This window comes from Ochotona curzoniae, unplaced genomic scaffold, assembly GCF_017591425.1.
Source record: "Ochotona curzoniae isolate NIBS_2020 unplaced genomic scaffold, NIBS_Ocur_1.0 contig_1221, whole genome shotgun sequence".
NCBI lineage: Eukaryota > Metazoa > Chordata > Mammalia > Lagomorpha > Ochotonidae > Ochotona > Ochotona curzoniae.
Window position 1 is genome coordinate 704000 of NW_024464993.1, and position 17928 is coordinate 721927.

A 17928-nucleotide genomic window follows, 5' to 3' on the forward strand; every position below is an offset into this window, starting at 1 on the left:
GACAGTTTTTCCCCCAACAGCAAAGGCCCCTCATTAGCTAGTGGCAGTGAGTCACTTACGGATAGGGTGTGTTAAAACTTTAAGTGGAAAGAAACTAGGTGGACCCTGCTGCCAAGAAAAACAAAGTGGGGCTGGTATGGCACAGCAGGCTTTATGCTGTGGCTTGTGGTACTGACATCTCAGATACAACTACTGTCTCTGAGTTCCCGTTGCTCGACTTCAGCTCTACCTCCTTGTTAATGCTAAGAAAGCAGATGGTTGATACCATCTGGATAATTTTTTAGGATTCTGAAGAACATGGTGACTGCCTCTGTAAGCATAAGGATGGATGGGATTTGGCTTACATCTTCTCCAGTCACCCACGAACAGGCTCCCGAGGAACCAGCCCAGGCCTGTGAGGGCTCTCCACAAGCTCTAATCCCAACTGGTTATCAGTTACTTCAAACAGCTTTAGTGGTGCCTTGGGCTCAGGAGCCCGACAGCAGGGGGTCCCTATTACTGGGTATCCCTAACTCCCACTGGTTCATAAAGGAGGACTAAAAAAATGCTTAGTGTCTCAGGCTTCTTTATTTAAAATCAAAGTGATGTGGGGATTAAAATCAAGAGCATCATTGAATTTCACCTTCCCTCAAACCAGTTTCCCCCTGAAAACTCCTTACCCCACCCTCCACGTTTCCAATTCCTGCCTTAGTGAATGAAGAACTTTGGATCCCCAAAGCCCCAGCTGCAGACTCCAGGTGCTCTTTCCCTAGCATCTCCTCTGACCTCTGCCCACCCCATTCCTGGGAGAGAAGGGCAGGCAGCTTAGTTTGAATGCATGGGAGAGCCCAGAGCAGCAACTGACACTGCAGGGAAGGCTTCCCCATCAGGAAAAGGAACCGAGGGGTACAGCGTGGTGAAGTGAGGGCTGCCATAGCCTGGGGTACCAAAGTGGGGCCCCGGAGCCAGAGGAAAAGAGATAGGTGCCCCTGGGAAGGGAGATCCAGCGGCGTCATACTCCTCTCGTTGGGAACAGTCACTGCTTGATCGCTTGCCCTTCTGGCGTCGGTTACAGAACCACACTCGGACCACCTGGGAAGGGGGGGAGTGACATTACCCTGTAAGCTCTGGAAGAGGGAGCCACCAGGCTGTGCAGCGTTACTCACCCAAAGCCAACGAAAACAAAACAGCCTCAAGCAGTCAGCAAGCCAGGAGAAGGAATGTGGGCGACAGGGAGAGCTGTATGGTGGTGAGGGAACAGTAGGGCACTTACATCCTTCTCAAGCCCCAGCTGCTGGGCGATGTGGCTGATCTGCTGCAGCGAGGGTTTCGGGCACTGCAGGAACATGCTCTCCAAGTTGCCTCTCACTCGGTTCTCGATACTAGTTCGCTTTCTCTTCCGAGCCTGTACCAGGGTCTCAGCTTTGCAAATCTGGGCAGTGGGAAAAGAATGACAACAGGCTTGGCACCTGCTGACCAACAGCACACTGAGGGGTCAGGGATGTGACAGCAAGCTGCTAAGTAAGGGGGCACAGACTGGATGTGTCACCAGAGCCAGGTTCTGGGAAGGGCTTCCCTGGAGGGCTGCCCGCAGGTCACAGAGCTCCTTACCCCCTCCCTTACCTCCTGAAGGTTCTCGTTGTTGTCAGCTTCCTCCACCCACTTCTGCAGCAGGGGCCGCAGCTTACACATGTTCTTGAAGCTGAGCTGCAGAGCCTCAAATCGGCAGATGGTCGTTTGGCTGAACACCTTTCCTGGGGGAGGCCGGGTAGAAGTACCATGAAGGAGCAGGTAGGCCCTTGGGACCAGGTCTAGCTGCCTCTTCCCACCCCAAACCCTAACCAGGCTCCCCTCTCCAGAAGGGCTCAAGGCCCAGGCAAGTGGAGCCTGCCTTAGAAATACCCTCCCCTCAATCCCCTAGTTAAACAAATGTTCCTCCCAGGGGAGATGTGGCCCCTATAGGGTGAGCACCCACCAAAGAGAACTCCAAGGGTGAGCCCTACGTCGGCCTGGGTATATCCCAAAGTGATCCTTTTCTGCTTCAGAAGCTTGGCAAACTGTTCCAGTTCTTTCTGGAGAGCTTTGATGTCCTGGGACTGCAGGAAGAAAAGGCAGAGAATGTGTGAGAGCGAACCTCCTCTTTCTAGTTAGGGCTCAAAAATCTTGACTGTGGGACCTGGCACGATAGCGTAATGGTTAAAGTCCTCGCCTTGAGCACACTGGGATCCCTTATGGGTGCCGGTTCTAATCCCGGCCAACCTGCTTCCCTTCCAGCTCCCTTCTTGTGGCATGGGAAAGCAGTTGAGGAAAGGCCCAAAGCCTTGGGACCCTGCACCAGCGTGGGAGACCTGGAAGAACTCCTGGCTCCTGGCTTTGGATTGGCTCAGCTCCAGCTATAGTGGCCATCTGGGGAGTGAACCATCAGGTAGAAGATCTTCCTCTCTGTATATCTGACTTTCCAATAAAAAGATAAAGAAAAAAAAAAAAAAAAAAGACTGTGGGGCCTGGTGTATATCCAGGCTGCTACTCCACTTCCCTTCCAGCTTCCTGGCTAGTGGCCTGAGAAAGCCCAGGGTCTTGGGGCCTGTACCCATGTGGAAGACCCAAAAGAAGCTCCTTGCTTTGTATTAGCTCAGCTCTGGCCATTGTGGCCACCTGGGGAGTGAATCAGCAGATGGAAAATCTTCCTGTATCTCCGCCTTTCCAATAATAATTATATTTAAAAGGCGGCCTGTGGGGGTGGCACTGTGGTGTGGTACAGGGAAAGCCACCATCTGTGACACACCAGTTCTAGCCCTGGCTGTTCACCTTCTGATTTACCAGCCTCCTCCTGGGAAAGCAGACTAGAATGACCTGGTTACAAACACTGGAGACACGGATAGCTCCTGCCTGGCCATTGTGGCTGTTTAGAGAAAGAAATAGCAATGGAAGATGTCTCTCACTCTCTGTAACTGACTGTAACCTTGAGAACTATCCCAGACTGCCTACCTAACATCGAGAAAAGTTATTTACCAAGTAATTCACCCACCCACTGCTCTCGCATGCCTCCTGCATGTGACAGGGGTGGGAGGTAGGCAAGGAAGCTCTTCCAGAAACTTGCGCCTCCAGTACATGCAGAACATCACGCAAGGTGCAAAGTCACCCTGAGCTCCCTCCTGCCAATTCACTTCATACCCTGAGAAGTTTCTTTGACTCATGTATCACTCCAGCTGAGGCTAGTGAAAGAAAAGGTCCCATGTTCCTGTTCCTGATTCTAGATTCATACACTTCCCTCAGCTTGTTCTAAGGTCCACAAATCGCATCAAGACACGTAGACACAGAAGTCAACACACATCAGAAGTAACAGAACTAAGAGTGTGACTGAAAAGTACTTTGTGTATGATGTTCATGGAAAAACTGATTTAAAAAGTTGTTATACTCTTTTTTTTTTACACTGCATCTCTTTGTTCTGTGCAATAATTATCCCACACAACAGCAATAATACCAGGAAGGAGGATACAGTGAGTAGAGCAGAGCAGCAGATCGTAAGAAGGGTGACAATGTTCAATAAAGATATTGAGGGTGATATCAAAGAGTCAAGTGCCAAGGCTCTGGCAGCTGCAGCCAAGGGCAGGGCAGTGCAGGGCAGCTGCACAGGTCCCGTGAATGCCGCGTGACCACTCAGGCTTACTCAGGGAGAAATCGGAAGCCTTGGGAATTCCACGGGGCGAAATGGTCACTCATATACTAAAACAGTGGGGTCTACTTGATGTATTGGCAACAGCCTGTAAGATGCTTAGGTGATGATGGCTGGGACCAGGAGGATGCCTGTGATTGATTTAGGATGTGTTGGGAAGGGAGATAGCAGAACTTCCCCCAGGATGGACAAAGCAGGTGAAAGAGATTTTGGCCTTAAGCTACAGGTGGGGCGGGGCAATCCAGGGAGCCGTGCTGGGTGGGAGGCAGAAAATGGGCCCGGTGACTGAGGTCTAAATGTTTAAGTATTTACGCCTCGGGGGGTTGGGGTGGGGTGGGTGACAGGGAAGGGTAAGGAGAGAGAGGTAGAAGGACTGAGCCCCAGGGCACACTTCTATGCAGTGGAGCTTGCCAAGTGGCCTGAGGGGCAGCAGCGGGGAGCAAGCAAAAAAGCATTAAGGACAGTGTTCCCACTGGGCTCGCTTGTTATCAAACTGGAACAGAATCGTCTTCATTTCCAACTCTGACTCAGCCAAACCTAGGCATGCCCTCTCCCCAGTCTTTCCAAATTCCCACAATGGTAAACTCTGGCTTAAAGCATACCTCCATCACCTAGCAGTGAAAACCTGTGAAATAGCTAATAGCGGCGCCCTGGGAGACTTAATGAGATAATGAATGAGATGTGTAGACCTCACACAGCCGGTGCTCGCCAAGGGACCATGGCCGGCTGCCATGGTCATTCAACAGCCACCCCCTGCGCCAAACCGCCCTGCTCCTACCTGTAACTACTCAGACCCTCGGTGAAGGCCACAGGCTCTGGCCTTAATCTCTAATCACTCACACTTGGTCCCTGGGAGCGCTGAAAAAGCTGAATTAGGAAGCAGGGTTGGAGGCCTTCAACTCCCCACTGGGGAATGGCCTTAGAACTTTCACTTTTTTTTCCTGGTTTGCAACTTCAAGGAATTGAGTCTGAAGTCAACCAAAATCGCAACTTCCAGCTCCCCCTTAGGAGGCTGCCAGGCTGCCCAGCCCATCGAAGAAGACACATTGGCCTCAAGCTGAGGTCGAAGAGCAGATCAACCTTAAACTTGAGGGAGGTAAACCAAGCCCACACAGTCTAGGTTATCAGAAACAGAAGTAGTGGCTATCAGAAACCAGTCACACCCTGCACTTTCAAGAACAATTACTCCCCGGATAAGCACCGTTTGTATCCTCAGGCCATACTTCGCCCTCAGGCCATGATGCTGAGTCTGACAAGGACTAAAGCTTTGAAACGACGTGAAAATGGAAGAAGGGGCTCCAACAAACCCAAAGGTAGGTGAGCCATCTGACCTAGAGCAGGACAAGGAAGAGCGGGAGCCGAGAACCTCATGGGCCGGGCCCGGACCGGCTCCTGCGACCAGCTGCAGTTCTGTCCCTCTAGACCGCCCCCGTGCCCCATTCCTCCCTGCAGCCACCACACACTTTCTCTACCCAGGGCAGTCCCCTGCCCGCTCCCTCTCTAGGGTCCCAGGCCTCGGCGGCAGCAGGCCATCACTGCCCGCCCTGGTCACCAGCCGCGCCACCTTCCCACACCAAGCCCCACCAAGTCCGTCGCAGCTCACTCACCTCCTCAGGGGCTTGCTCCATTTTCTCCTTCTCGATCTTCACGGCGGCACCAGGTGGGGCAGCGCCGGGCTCCGGGGAGGTCCCCTCGGAGATGCTCCCCACGCCGGCCCCTGCCTCGCCCTCCGGCTGAGAGCTCTCCAGGCCGCCTTGAGGCACGAGGCCCACGGCGAGCTGCGGTGCGCAGTGCGCCATGGCTCCGCAGAAGTCGTACGGCGGGGGGCACCCGGAAAGCCCCCACAGCTCCGACCCCGGCCCAACTCCCGGCCCGATGGCGGGCCCACCGGGAGGGCCTTGGAAGCTCAGCCAGGCTCGAGGGTCCACCCAGCCTGGCTCCGGCCCTCCCGGCCCATCGCCGCCATCCCCCGGAGGGGGCGAGGAGAAGTCCGAAGACAGGTGTCCCGCCATGGGGAAGCTGGGCGCCCCGAGCCGGGGGCCAGGTGAAATGAGGGCTCTCCACAGGACAGCTCAACACCTCTCTCCCTCCGCAACCCCACCCACTAGCCTTGACCTCTGGCCCCGCCCCCTGGGTGGGTGGAGGAGGGGGGAGAGAAACTGAGGCGAGAATGTTTGCCTGGTGGCTGCGGCGTCTAAGGCGAAAACTAGGGTCTCCTCCGAGCCCTGGGAGATTTTTACTTTTTGCTCCCGACGGGCTATCCGGCCCTCGGCGGCGACGCCTCTCCCACCTGCCCCATTTTGTTCATGGGCCCAGTGCCTGATTTCTCTTTTCCAGATACCCAGACACTGCCCACTCACTGGAGCCCACTGGCCTTGGATCCTTCTTGAACATGCACATCTCAAGTACCTCTGGGCTCCCCCATAGTTCCTTAACAGTAGCTGGGCTCACAGGCCAGCTGCCTCCTCCTCTTGGAAAGACTGCATTCCACATCAAGATCTTGACCAAATCCTGTCAGTGGGGAAGGCCCAGGACCCACCTACTCACTTTGATGGCCAGCCTTGATTCTTGGGGTCCAGCTCCTCCTCATCTACCAGGCTCAGCAATCCACTCCCATTAACCCTTCTAGGTAGGCCGCAGACGGACTGGGCCAGAATTTTCCAACCTGTTGCACAGACTGAATGATCTGACACCCATGCACCCACCCCCTGCTGGGCTTAAGGGACCCCCATTGCAAGATCTGCACTCAGGTCGCTGGCTTCTCACTCCTTCCTTTGGGACCCCCACGTCTGGTCCCAAAGCTCCCACTTTTCCCTCCCTCACTTCCACAGCCCAGGCCTCCAGCCCCAGGCCTCTGTGGGGAAAACCAAGCAGAGAATGTAAGAGGAAAAAAATACCAGACTTTCAGGTTCAAAGAGGCCTGGGAGGGACTGAGGGGTGGGGGGGAAAGGGGCAGGACAATGGCCTTGCCTGGACGATACCGGTCCCCAGAGGGGGCAGCTCTAACCCTAAACAAGTACTCAACCCTTGAATGGGCCAGGATGGCTCCCCTGGGGACAGCTTCCTGCCCCCCACCACCTCAGGCCCAATCCCCTCACCCGGATTCCCCACTCTAGAGTGCCTAAAAAGGGTTCCTGCTGACCCCCAGCACCTCTCAAAGCCAGAGCCTCAGACAGCACCAGGGGCCCCCCCACTGGGAGCTAGGTCTCCAACTCCCTCTTCCGTGGGGGGAGTCAGATATCCAGCCTCCTCATCCTCCATCCCGCCCCCAGGGGCTTTGTTTAGGGGGGCTGGCTGGTGGAAAGTTACTAGGGAGGTGTAGAGAGCCATTTGGGGGAGGGGGCGCAAGAAACCTTCTAAAGCTTCCCCTGCTTGTCGGCTTTGCTGGGTCTGGGCTGTCCGTGCTGTCGGGGAGCTCAGGCTGGGGACTTAGCGCCTGAACGCGTTTGCAAGAGAATAGTCCTCGGATGGCCTGTCTGCTTGGGTGTTTGTCTGTCTACTAGGCGCCCTAAAGGAAAGCTCCGGGCTATGACGGGTCACTGCTGGGCTCTGAGCCCAACCCCTGGCTGAGGCTGAGGATCTGTGGCCACCGACACACCTCCTCTTCTAGGTCTCTCTGTCTGGGGTGGTTGGTGGGGTCGCTCGGTGGCCCTGGCAGCCATCCCGCGGGCGGCCTCCTAACCCTCTCTGGCCAGCTGTCTGCTTGGGTAGTCTTCCACACCTGTTGCCTTCTTCCTGTCTGGAAAGTGTATCACACTGCCCGCCTGCCACGTGCTTCGTCCCTGGGGACCCAGACTAGCTTCAAGGGCTTCAGTACTTTCCGCAGGTTTTAAGATCTCAGGGTCAGAGGTGCAGCGGCTGTGCCCCCTTGCAGCCACAAAGTGCCCCAAGGCAAGTAGATTAAGGGGCTGGTGGGGGTGGAGAGACAGGTTTTGGAGAAGGAGCCCCTCCCCAGCCATCTCCTCTACCCCAGGTCGGAGCCCTCCCGGGCACCTTTGTCATGCATTTATCCGCCGTCTGAGGAGAAGACGACCTCTCAGAGGGGGAGGAGCGGGCTGAACTCCCCCATTCCCGTGAGGCCTTAGCTTGCCTGGCCCTGGGTCGCCTACGCACACCATTCCAGAGAACCCCTGCTCGTCCATGTGTCCTCCTCCACAATTTCCCTCGCTCGTTTTTTTATATAATATTATTTTTGAGATGACTTTTTAACGCACAATTAAAGGTATAATTCTCCACTAAAACTATTCGACAAATAATAAAATATACAGTTCAGCAGAAAAATAGGCAGACGGTAAACAAGCAAATGAAAAGATGTTTAATTTTACTCATAGACTTTAAGAGTCACAAAATCATTAAAACTATGCTAGCGTAGATAAATGTCAAGAAATTGTTTGACAAAGATTTAAAGTTTGACAAAACACTATTTGCAGCAAAACTGATACGGCCATTTCTCTTTATTTCTTTCAATTTCAGCTCCCACAAAAAAGGGAGAATATGGAGTATTTTTCTTACTTCACTCAACATGGCATCCTCCAGTTCAACCATTTTGGTGCAAAAGGTAGGAATTTTTTTTTAAATAGATGAGTATTAGGTGAGTGTGTGTGTGTGTGTGTGTGTGTGTGTGTGTGTGTGTGTGTGTGTGACATTTTCTTTATCTGTGCATCTGATGATGGAAGCCAGGTTGATTCCATGTTTTGGTTGGAGTGTGCTGGAGTGCCCTGTTACTTCCTAGATTATACTTTGTAGTTGCTCCAGGTGGCAGTTTCTGCCCTACATGAGACATACATTCCCAGAGGGACGCAATGGAGTGCAGGGAACCTGGATCCCTGGCTGCCTGGAGCCAGCACAGCACCAAACTTTCCTGCAGTTTGAAACTCAGTGTCAAGTGACCTTTGCCCAAAGTCCTCACAGGCCCCCATCCAGGGGTGCTCTGGGCCAGCAGGAAGCTGAGGCATGCTGCCCCCATCCCCCATTCTCCTTCAGGCTTAAAGGGAAGGCAGCTTCATTTTCGCCAAAGGCAGCTCCCTCCGGAGTGGCCCAGTAAAGTCAGCACTGGAGGAGACTGGAAGCTGGGCTGAGTTATATGAACTGGCTAGTTGATCCTCTCGGATCAGAGAGCCACCCCAAAAGCCAGTAGTCCCAAAATTAATTGAGAGGGTGGGTGTTGGGACACTGCAGATTAAGCCATTCCTTGGAACACCCACTGCCCATATTGGAGTGGGCCCAGGGTGAGTCAGTCTCCTGTTGACCTTATCCTGGAGGCAGCAGGTGTGGGGGTGCCTGCCACCCACGTGGGAGACCCAGGTGGAATCCTTGCTTCCTGGCTTTGGCTTGACCCAGTAATGGCCATTGCAAGCATTTGGGGAGCAAACCAGCAGACAGCAATTATTTTTTAAAAATTTATTTTGGGCCTGGTGTAATAGCATAACGGCTAAGGTCCTCGCCTCGAATGCACTGGGATCCCATATGGATGCTAATTCTAATTCCAGCGACCATGCTTACCTGGAAAAAGCAGTCAAGCTCCCTGCTTGTGGCCTGGAAAAGCAGTCAAGGATGGCCCAAAGCCTTGGGACTCTGCACCCGCGTGGGAAACCTGGAAGAAGCTCCTGGCTCCTGGTTCAGCTCCTGCCATTGTGGCTGCTTGGGCAGTGAACCAACAGACAGATCTTCCTGCCTGTCTCTCTGCCTCTCTGTATACCTGCCTTTCCAACAAAAATAAATCTTTAAAAAAAAAAGTTGTTTTTGGGGGGCCCGGTGCTGTGGCCTAGCGGCTAAAGTCCTCACCTTGAATGCGCCAGGATCCCGTATGGGCGCTGGTTCTAATCCCAGCAGTTCCACTTCCCTTCCAGCTCGCTGCTTGTTGCCTGGGAAAGCAGTTGAGGACAGTCCAAAGCCTTGGGACCCTGCACCTGTGTGAGAGACCTGGAAGAGCTCCTGGCTCTTAGCTTCGGATTGGCTCTGCTCCAGTCGTTGCGGCCACTTGGGGTGTGAATCATCGGATGGAAGATCTTCCTCTTTGTCTCTCCTCCTCTCTGTATATCTGCAGTTCCAATAAAAAATAAATAAATCTTTTTAAAAGATGCTATGCTGATCTGAAGCCAGGATCCAGGAACTTCTTCCGAGTATCCCACATGGGTTCAGGGTCCTAAAGCTTTGGGCTGTCCTCCACTGCTTTCCCAGGCCACAAGCAGGGAGCTGGATGGGAAGTGGAGCTGCCGGGATTAGAACCGGCGCCCATATGGGATCCCAGCGCGTTGAAGGCGAGGACTTTAGCTGCTAGGCCACGCCGCCGGGCCCAAATAAATAAATCTTAAAAAAAAAAAAAAAGTGGAGTAACCAGGACCAGAACTGGTGCCCGTATGAAATGCCAGTGTGACAGGTGCAGGATTAATGTGCTATGACATTGTGCCTGCCCCTATCTTTCAATAAAAGTGAAAATAGATACATTTTTGAATGAGGAACTGAAGGGGCTAGTACAGTGGTACAGTAGGCTGATCCTCTGCCGGTGATGTCAGCATCCCATTTGGGCACTGATTCATGTTCTGGCTGCCCTACTTCTGATCCAGCTGCCTGCTAATGGCCCAGGTCCTTGGGCTCCTGCCTCTGTGTGGGAGACCCAGAAGAAGCTCCTGCCTTCCAGGTTCAGATCAGCATAGCCCTGGCCATCACAGCAACTTGTGGCTAGAAACAGTGGATAGAAGACTTCTATCAAATCTGCCTTTCAAACAAAAAATAAATATTTTTTTTTTCAAAAGATGAATTGGAATAAATGATCCCTAAATGTCATTTCCAACTCACATAAAATTGTTTTCCCGGTTCCATACAGCATCCTGTTCATCTTTATCATTCACTAGCATGGAACATAGACTCCTGCCTGTGCACCTGCAAAGAGAGATTATGATAGAACAGGTGGAAGACAGGGATCCCCTGAACCCCACCTCCCATACCCAACCAACCCTCCTATTTATTTTTTTAAGATTTTTTTTTTTAACAAAGGTAGATTTACAGAGAGAAGAACACAAAGATCTTCCATCTGCTGGTTTACTCCCCAAATGGCCACAATGGCCAGAGCTGAGCCAATCCAAATCCGTGACTCAGGAATTTTTTCCAGGTTTTCCACACAGGTGCAGGGTCCCAACGTTTTGGGCCATCCTCTGCTGCCTTCCCAGGGCCCAAGCAGGGAGCTGGATGGGAAGTACAGCAGCAGGGACACAAACTAGCGCCTATATGGGATCCTAGTGCTTAGATGGGAAGTATTAGCCAACTGAGCCACTATGGGAGTGCAACTTCTTATGAATAAGAAAGCAATAGGTGAGCTGATATTGAGTTGCAGCAGGTTAAAATGCCAGCATCCTGAAATCAGGCTGCCTATTCAAATCAAAGCTGCTCCACTCCTGTCCAGCTTCCCTGCTAATGAAAAAGTAGCAGAAGTGGTCCAGGTGCTTGGGCCTCACCACCTATGTGGGAGACCTGGGTGGAGTTCCTGGATCCTGGCTTTTACCTGGTTTCACCATGGCTGATGTGGCCATTTGTGGAGTGAACTAGAGAATGGAAGATCGTTCTCTCCCCTTTTCTCTGTTTCTCTGCCTTTCAAATAAATGAAACTTGAAAAAGAAAAAGAAAGGCAGCAGTAGGAAGGGAGGGAATAATATAGGGCAAGAGAAAGTGGGGGTGGGAGGAAAAAGGGATTTAATGGGAACGGGAGAAGACAACAGCCTTGGTCAAGTGCTGGAGAGGAAACAGAAATCTGAACCTGTAACCTGTTCTCGCCCTTCTCATCCTCTGTGAGGTTGCCCCTCTGGGCCCCAACCTCTCAGACTGAGGCATGCTGGAATGTTGAAGCTTTAACCCCGAGTATACCTGCTGACCTAATACCATGACCACTGCAGAGACCGAGAGCCCACAGAAAATCCAGACTGGGGCACTTAGCAAGAGAGTGTGTGGTTGCTGACAGACCAATGATTATCTGGTTGTGCATCTGAGGTTTTGCTGGGACCCAGAATCGGGCTGGGATCTCAGAGTACAGCCAGCCTTGAGCAGCGCCATAGCCCAGGGGTCATGGCAGCCCACCCCTCAGATAGATTAGCTCCTATTGGATATCAGGGTTCAGGGGCCCACATGCTGAGATGGGTTCTACCCCAGGGGCTCATGCTGAGAAGCAGGAGAGGAACAGGCATAGCAAAGGAGACTTCAGACCTAATAGACCAAGGCAAACCTGCTGTCTCTGGTCTTGGCAAACTGCTGAATGTCCCATACCTCAAGGCTGTGCGGCCACCCAGGCATCATTCCCACCACAGTTCATGATGATTTTTGGTGAAGTCCCACTCTGGATCAGACCCTAAAATTCTGGAGAAAGAACCCACCACCAGGTACACATGACAGAAGCAGCAGGACTAGGTGGGTAGATAATGAAACTGTGCATGCAGGTAAGGAAACAGGGCTTGAGGTCCTACCTTCCCACACTCCGTGTCCTTCCTCCTCTACCTGCCCATTGTCCTGTTCTTCCTACCCCTATCACATCCATCCTGCCTCCACCGTGCCCTGACTTCCAGGTGTTTCTAGAAGGAAACACAGCTCCAGATTAGGAATACTTATTCCTTTCCATCCCCCCTTCTGTGGCCCTGTTTGTTTCTGGCTCGCATTTGCTGGAGGTAAAAGACTCAAACATACTAGTAGGAAGACCTGACCATCATGGCTGCACCATTAGTGCCTCCAGGGGCTGTGGTTTCCTAGCAACTCACAGACTATCCTGGTCTGTGTGGCTCCCAAACACCAAATGCCAAATACAAGCTTTCTTTACCACCACTCCCATCACCTTCCAAGATGCCTAGAATTCCCCTCTCTGCTTGATAAACCCTCACTCCTTCTCCAGGACACAGCTTTTCTGTCATGCGCAGCCCCAGCAAAGTCATGCTGCACACCGTCCTCCATCCCCTGCAGCAAGTGGCTCCCTCCTGAGGTCCCAGCTTGCATTGCTCATACCCAGCCTCATCAGTTACACACCCCAGCATCAGCAGCGCTCCTACCATCCAGCGCCCATATTCTCCCTTTCATGTAAGAAGTAAGAAGCCTTAAAAAAAAATTTTTTTTTCATGTTTCCTCATTTCCAGGTTGGATTTGACCAGGTTGTTGATCCAGTCCCACACTGGGAGGGAAATAGCTGACAACAAGGTGTCAGTGTCTTATACCTTTTAAGCCACATTTAGCAGCAAAGAGGTTTAAGGAGGAATGGTCCTTATGCTAACTTCACCTCATGCTGATTGTCATCTATTCTGCAACCATCTGAGAGTGCTAGGCCACCATCACCTTGCTAGAATTGTGCTTCTGTGTAATTCTGACAGGCAATAGACACAAAGCTCAAAAAGACACACATCAAAGTCAACATAAACATAATTGAAAGCTGGTTTTGCTGGTTACATAAACTTTTCCACAGAAACAAGATCAGGCCTAGACACAGGTTTCCCCACTGTGGATAATGTACAAATTTGAAGAAGTGAGTATTATGACTCCAAATTAGATGTGTTTCCTTTATCAGGGACTCTCTCAGAACTGTAATGGGCCAGCATCTTCCAAATCCGACATGTGATACTGGTTCCCTCTACAGGGACAAGGAGACCTTGTAATAAAGGTCTGGTCAACTTGTAATAACTTGATCTGGTCAACTCTCTTCAGGAAGAGAGACATGGGGCTGGCACATTGGCTCAACTGGGTAATCTTCCACCTCCAAGCACCAGCATCCCATATGGGCTCTGGTTTGTGTCCTGGCTCCTCCATTTTCCACTCAACTCCTTGCTTATAGCCTGGGGAAGTAGCAGAGGATGGCCCAAGGCCTTGGGGCCCTGTACCCACATGGAAGACCTGGAAGAAACTCTTGGCTCCTGGCTCCAGATCAGCTCAACTTGGGCTGTTGCAGCCATTTGAGGAGTGAACCAGTGGAAAGAAGATCTTTGTCTCTCCTCTCTGTAAATCTGCCTTTCCAATAAAAAATTAAGTAATGTTAAAAAAAAAAAAAGACAACACTATTTTCACCTGATTACAATTTTTTTTTTCAAGATTTATTTTTATCAGAAAGCAGATCAAGTTTACAGAGAGAAGTAGAGAGAGATTTTCATCTGCTGGGTCACTCCCCAAACGGCCACAATGGCCACAACTGAGCCACTCCAAAACCAGGAGCTTCTTCCAGGTCTCCCATGCAGATGTAGGGTCCCAAGGCATTAGTGCATCTTCTACTGATTTCCTAGGCCATATACAGGGAGCTGGATGAGTATTGGAGCATCTGGGACAGGAACTGGTATCCATATCTGGGACAAGAACTGGTGCCACATCCCAGGTAAAAATTTAACTACTGCGTCATTGCATCAGGCCCAATTCCAATGCCTATAACTACTTCCCTGTTAGGGCTCATTTGGGATCTGTTTCTACTATGGGTGGCAAAGAAAATCATTTGTGCTCACTGAAAAGAACTGAAGGATTTTCATCCGACATGTGATACTAGAGCCGTCTACAGAGTCAAGGAGTCTTCATTAACCAGAAGGAAGACAGCCTTTGACATGCATTCTTCCTGATTTTGAGACTCCAGGGGCTCCTCTGGAAATTTCAAAATCAGAAGAGTTAAACCTATTTTTAAACGGATTTGAGGGCCCAGCACCGTGGCCTAGCGGCTAAAGTCCTCGCCTTGAACGCTCCAGGATCCCATATGGGCGCCAGTTCTAATCCCGGTGGCTCCCCTTCCCATCCAGTTCCCTGCCTGTGGCCTGGGAAGGCAATGGAGGACGGCCCAAAGCCTTTGGACCCTGCACCCATGTGGAAGACCTGGAAGAGGATCTGGGTTCCTGGCTTCGGATCAGTACAGCAATGACTATTGTGGTCATTTGGGGAGTGAATCATCAGTTGGAAGATATTTCTGTTTCTCCTCCTCTCTGTATATATCTGACTTTGCAATAAAAATAAATAAATCTTTAAAAACAATCAAATAAACAGATTTGAAAGGGAGGAATTCTTTTCTAATTCTTTTTATTTCCCACTGATAACACATTTTCAAGTTTGCAACCATGTAGTCTTTTCATAGAATTCAAAGATTAGGAATAATTACTTTTGCATTCAGAAACATTTGCCTGATTTACCTTTGCCCAGTTTATACTTAGTAATATTTCCTGACCAGCAAACACAGACAGTAATGTATGCTAATGAATTTGAAATTTTCATAAAGCAACTCTAGTGGAAAGAGAGTGGCATAAGAATAAGATCTATTGGGCCTGGCGTGGTGGCGCAGTGGCTCAGTGGTTAAGGTCCTCGCCTTGCACCCCCGGGATCCCATATGGGCGCCAGTTCTAATCCCAGCAGCCCCGCTTCCCTTCCAGCTCCCTGCCTGTGGCCCGGGAAAGCAGTCGAGGGTGGCCCAAGGCTTTGGGACCCTGCACCTGCGTGGGAGACCCGGAAGAGGCTCCTGGCTTCGGATCGGCATAGCATCGGCCATTGTGCTCACTTGGGGAGTGAATCATCAGATGGAAGATCTTGCTCTCTGTCTCTCCTCTCTGTATATCTGCCTTTCCAATAAAAACATAATAAAAATAAATCTTTAAAAAAAAAAAGAATAAGATCTATTACAAGGCAATTTCTCATTCAATCTCAAGGAGCACTAAGGCCAAGCAGTGTTACTGTAAAACAGCATCTTAGTCATTATCACAGCATTGAGTCTGTTAAACCAAGTACTTTTAAAAGGATGAACATCAAGACAGACACCAAGATAGACAAGTGGCTGCCATGCTCACTGACAGACAAAACAGAAATCAGGAACCAGAGGGTGCACACAGATAACAAGGACTGATAAAAAAAGCAGACCAGATCCAGGGGACACAGGCAGTATCCTGCCACCAGCCTGGATTGGGGAAGTAGCACTACATCCAGTCTCCTGCCAAAATCTACCTGTATCTCTAGAGAATTCCCAGGTGGTTGGGACAAGTGTTTCAATTTCTCTCTCTCTTTTTCTCCTGTGTTCACAGGGGAGGAGGGGGATAGGGTCTCTCCTGACTGTCAAATAAATTCAGCACCCGGAAATTGGGGACTATCATTTGAGGATGCCTTGGAGACCCCGATATGGGACAGAGTGTTCTGAGAGTGTCACTTGAATGGTTTTGATAGTCCTGAGACGTTGGCTTTTTGTTGCTCCAGAGTTGAGAAAATCCTTCCAAGTCTGTTGATTGCCAGATTCCACCTTAGTGCATCCACAGGCCCAGATAATTGCTGCAAACAAAGCTTGGCCAGGAGAATGGTTCAACCTGTCCTGCATTGCAACTTGTAGCTAGGCAGTTAGTGCCCCCTGCTGGCCTAGATGAGCTATCTGTCATGATCACCATGTGCAACTGGACAAACGCTCCACTGTTCAGGCATCAGCAACTGAGGAGACCCCGTCTCAACACATGCAATCCCAAATCTGACCACATATCCTGTGATTTTTCCTGTGGCCAGGGTCTGAGTTCAGTGGTCCAGTCGAGGAGACCTCAGACTTGACTCTTGTTGCGCCAACAAGCTTAGGATCAGGCATGGTCTATCACCTGTACCATCTAACTCAAATATTGGTGGACTTAGCTGCCTGGTTAGTTCTGCCTTAGCCCCATACCTCACATGAGCTGATAGGTGCTGTGGCCCGGCCCAACCAGCCCATCACAGACCTAGTCCTCACACATACCAGTGGGTTCCACAGCCTAGTTGGGGTGATCCCCAATAACTCCTACCAGGCTTCACCCCAGACTCAGTTTTTATGCATACCAGCCTCTCCTGTGGCTTTGCCCAGCCCAGCCCACATCCCATCTGGCTCTTGTGCATGCCATTGGGTGCTGTGGCTTAGCTCAGCCAAACCCAGCCCTCACATTTGCTTACAGGTGCCACTGCCTTATCCAGCCTGGCCTACCCCCAGTCCTGGTTCTCATATTCACCAGCAGTAGTTACAGCCTAGCAGGGGAGTGCCCATACTTCCCATGCCAGGTATATTCCCAGCCCCAGATTTTGCACCTGCCAAGATGTACTGTGGTCCAGCCTGTCATGACTGACACTCAGCACTTGTCAGCTGGTGCTACAGCCTAGCTTGGCTGGCCTGTACACATTCTGGTTCTTGTGTACCAGCTGGTACAGCAGCCTAGCTGAGTCTAGCCTACTCCCAGACTGGCCCACCCTAGTCCCAGCTCCCATGCTCACCAGTGGAAACAGCTGCCCAAAAAGGGAATCCCTGAAGTTCCCCTACGAGGCCACTCCCAGCCATGGATCCTCTATGTGCCAGTAGATACAATCCAGTCTGAGATGGCCCACCCTCAGTCTCAGCATTAACCAGCAGATGCTACAACCTGGCTTATCCCAGCCCTCTGCCAGTCCCACCTCTCACTGGTGGGCACAGCAGCCTAGCCCAGCATGGCTCATTCCTAGCCATCATGTGAACTTGTGGTTCAACCCAGCCTGGCCTGCATTCTGTTCTAGTTTTCACTTATGTTAGTGTGTGCTGTGAAATGATTCTGCACAGCCAGCCCCCAGCCGACTCACACATGTGCCAAAAGGTGCTTTTATAACCCTGCCTGATCTAGCCGGCTCCCAATCCCAGCTCTCATAGTCACTAGTGAGAGCTGTGCCTAGCATGGAGTTCTCCAAGTTCACCAGATCCACTCCCAGCTCCAGATCCTGCATAAGCTGGTGAGTGCTACTGCCCAGACTGACATGGCTAGCTCCTAGTCCTGGCATTCACTGGTGGGTACTGTGGCCTAGCCTAACTGGCCAACACCTATTCTGGCTTTCACTGATGGATTCGACAGCCTAGCAGAGCCTGATTCACTCCCAGATCAGGCTCTCATGTGATCCATACCCATTCTAGTTCTCTCAAGCACCGGTGGGTGTTAGAGCTCAGTCCAGTTTGGCCCATCCCCAGACCTGGCTCATGCTGATGGGTGCTGAAGTATTACCCAGACTAGTCTGCCCATCGCCCTGAGTCTCACACTCACCAGTGGGATCTATAGCCCAGCAAGAGAGTCCCCAGAGTTCTCCTACCAGGCCCATTCCTAGTGTTATGTCTTGCATATGTGTTATGCAAGTGTTATGCATAGTGTTATGTCTTGCATATGTCTTGCATCAAACCAGCCAGGCATGCCCCTCAGCCCCAGCTTTGGTGAGCTGCAGTGGATATGGCAGGTGATACTATTTAGCTCAGCCCAAGTCTCCCATATGGGCAGGTGCCTTGGCCTGATGCAGACATGCCCTCCAGTTTCCCATCTATAAACTACTCCATTTCA

General features: G+C 51.3%; 1 protein-coding gene across 1 annotated transcript; it reads right to left on the reverse strand.

The window, feature by feature from the left end:
• Positions 1-551: 551 nt before the first annotated feature.
• Positions 552-5667, reverse strand: POU5F1 (POU class 5 homeobox 1). Its single transcript, XM_040997232.1, has 5 exons — positions 5263-5667; positions 1955-2075; positions 1603-1733; positions 1253-1411; positions 552-1071 (listed from the first exon to the last, which is right to left on the reverse strand). The coding sequence occupies exons 1-5, from the start codon at positions 5665-5667 to the stop codon at positions 805-807; spliced, it is 1083 nt and encodes a 360-aa protein (XP_040853166.1). The 3' UTR covers positions 552-804.
• Between the last annotated feature and the right edge of the window lie 12261 nt (positions 5668-17928).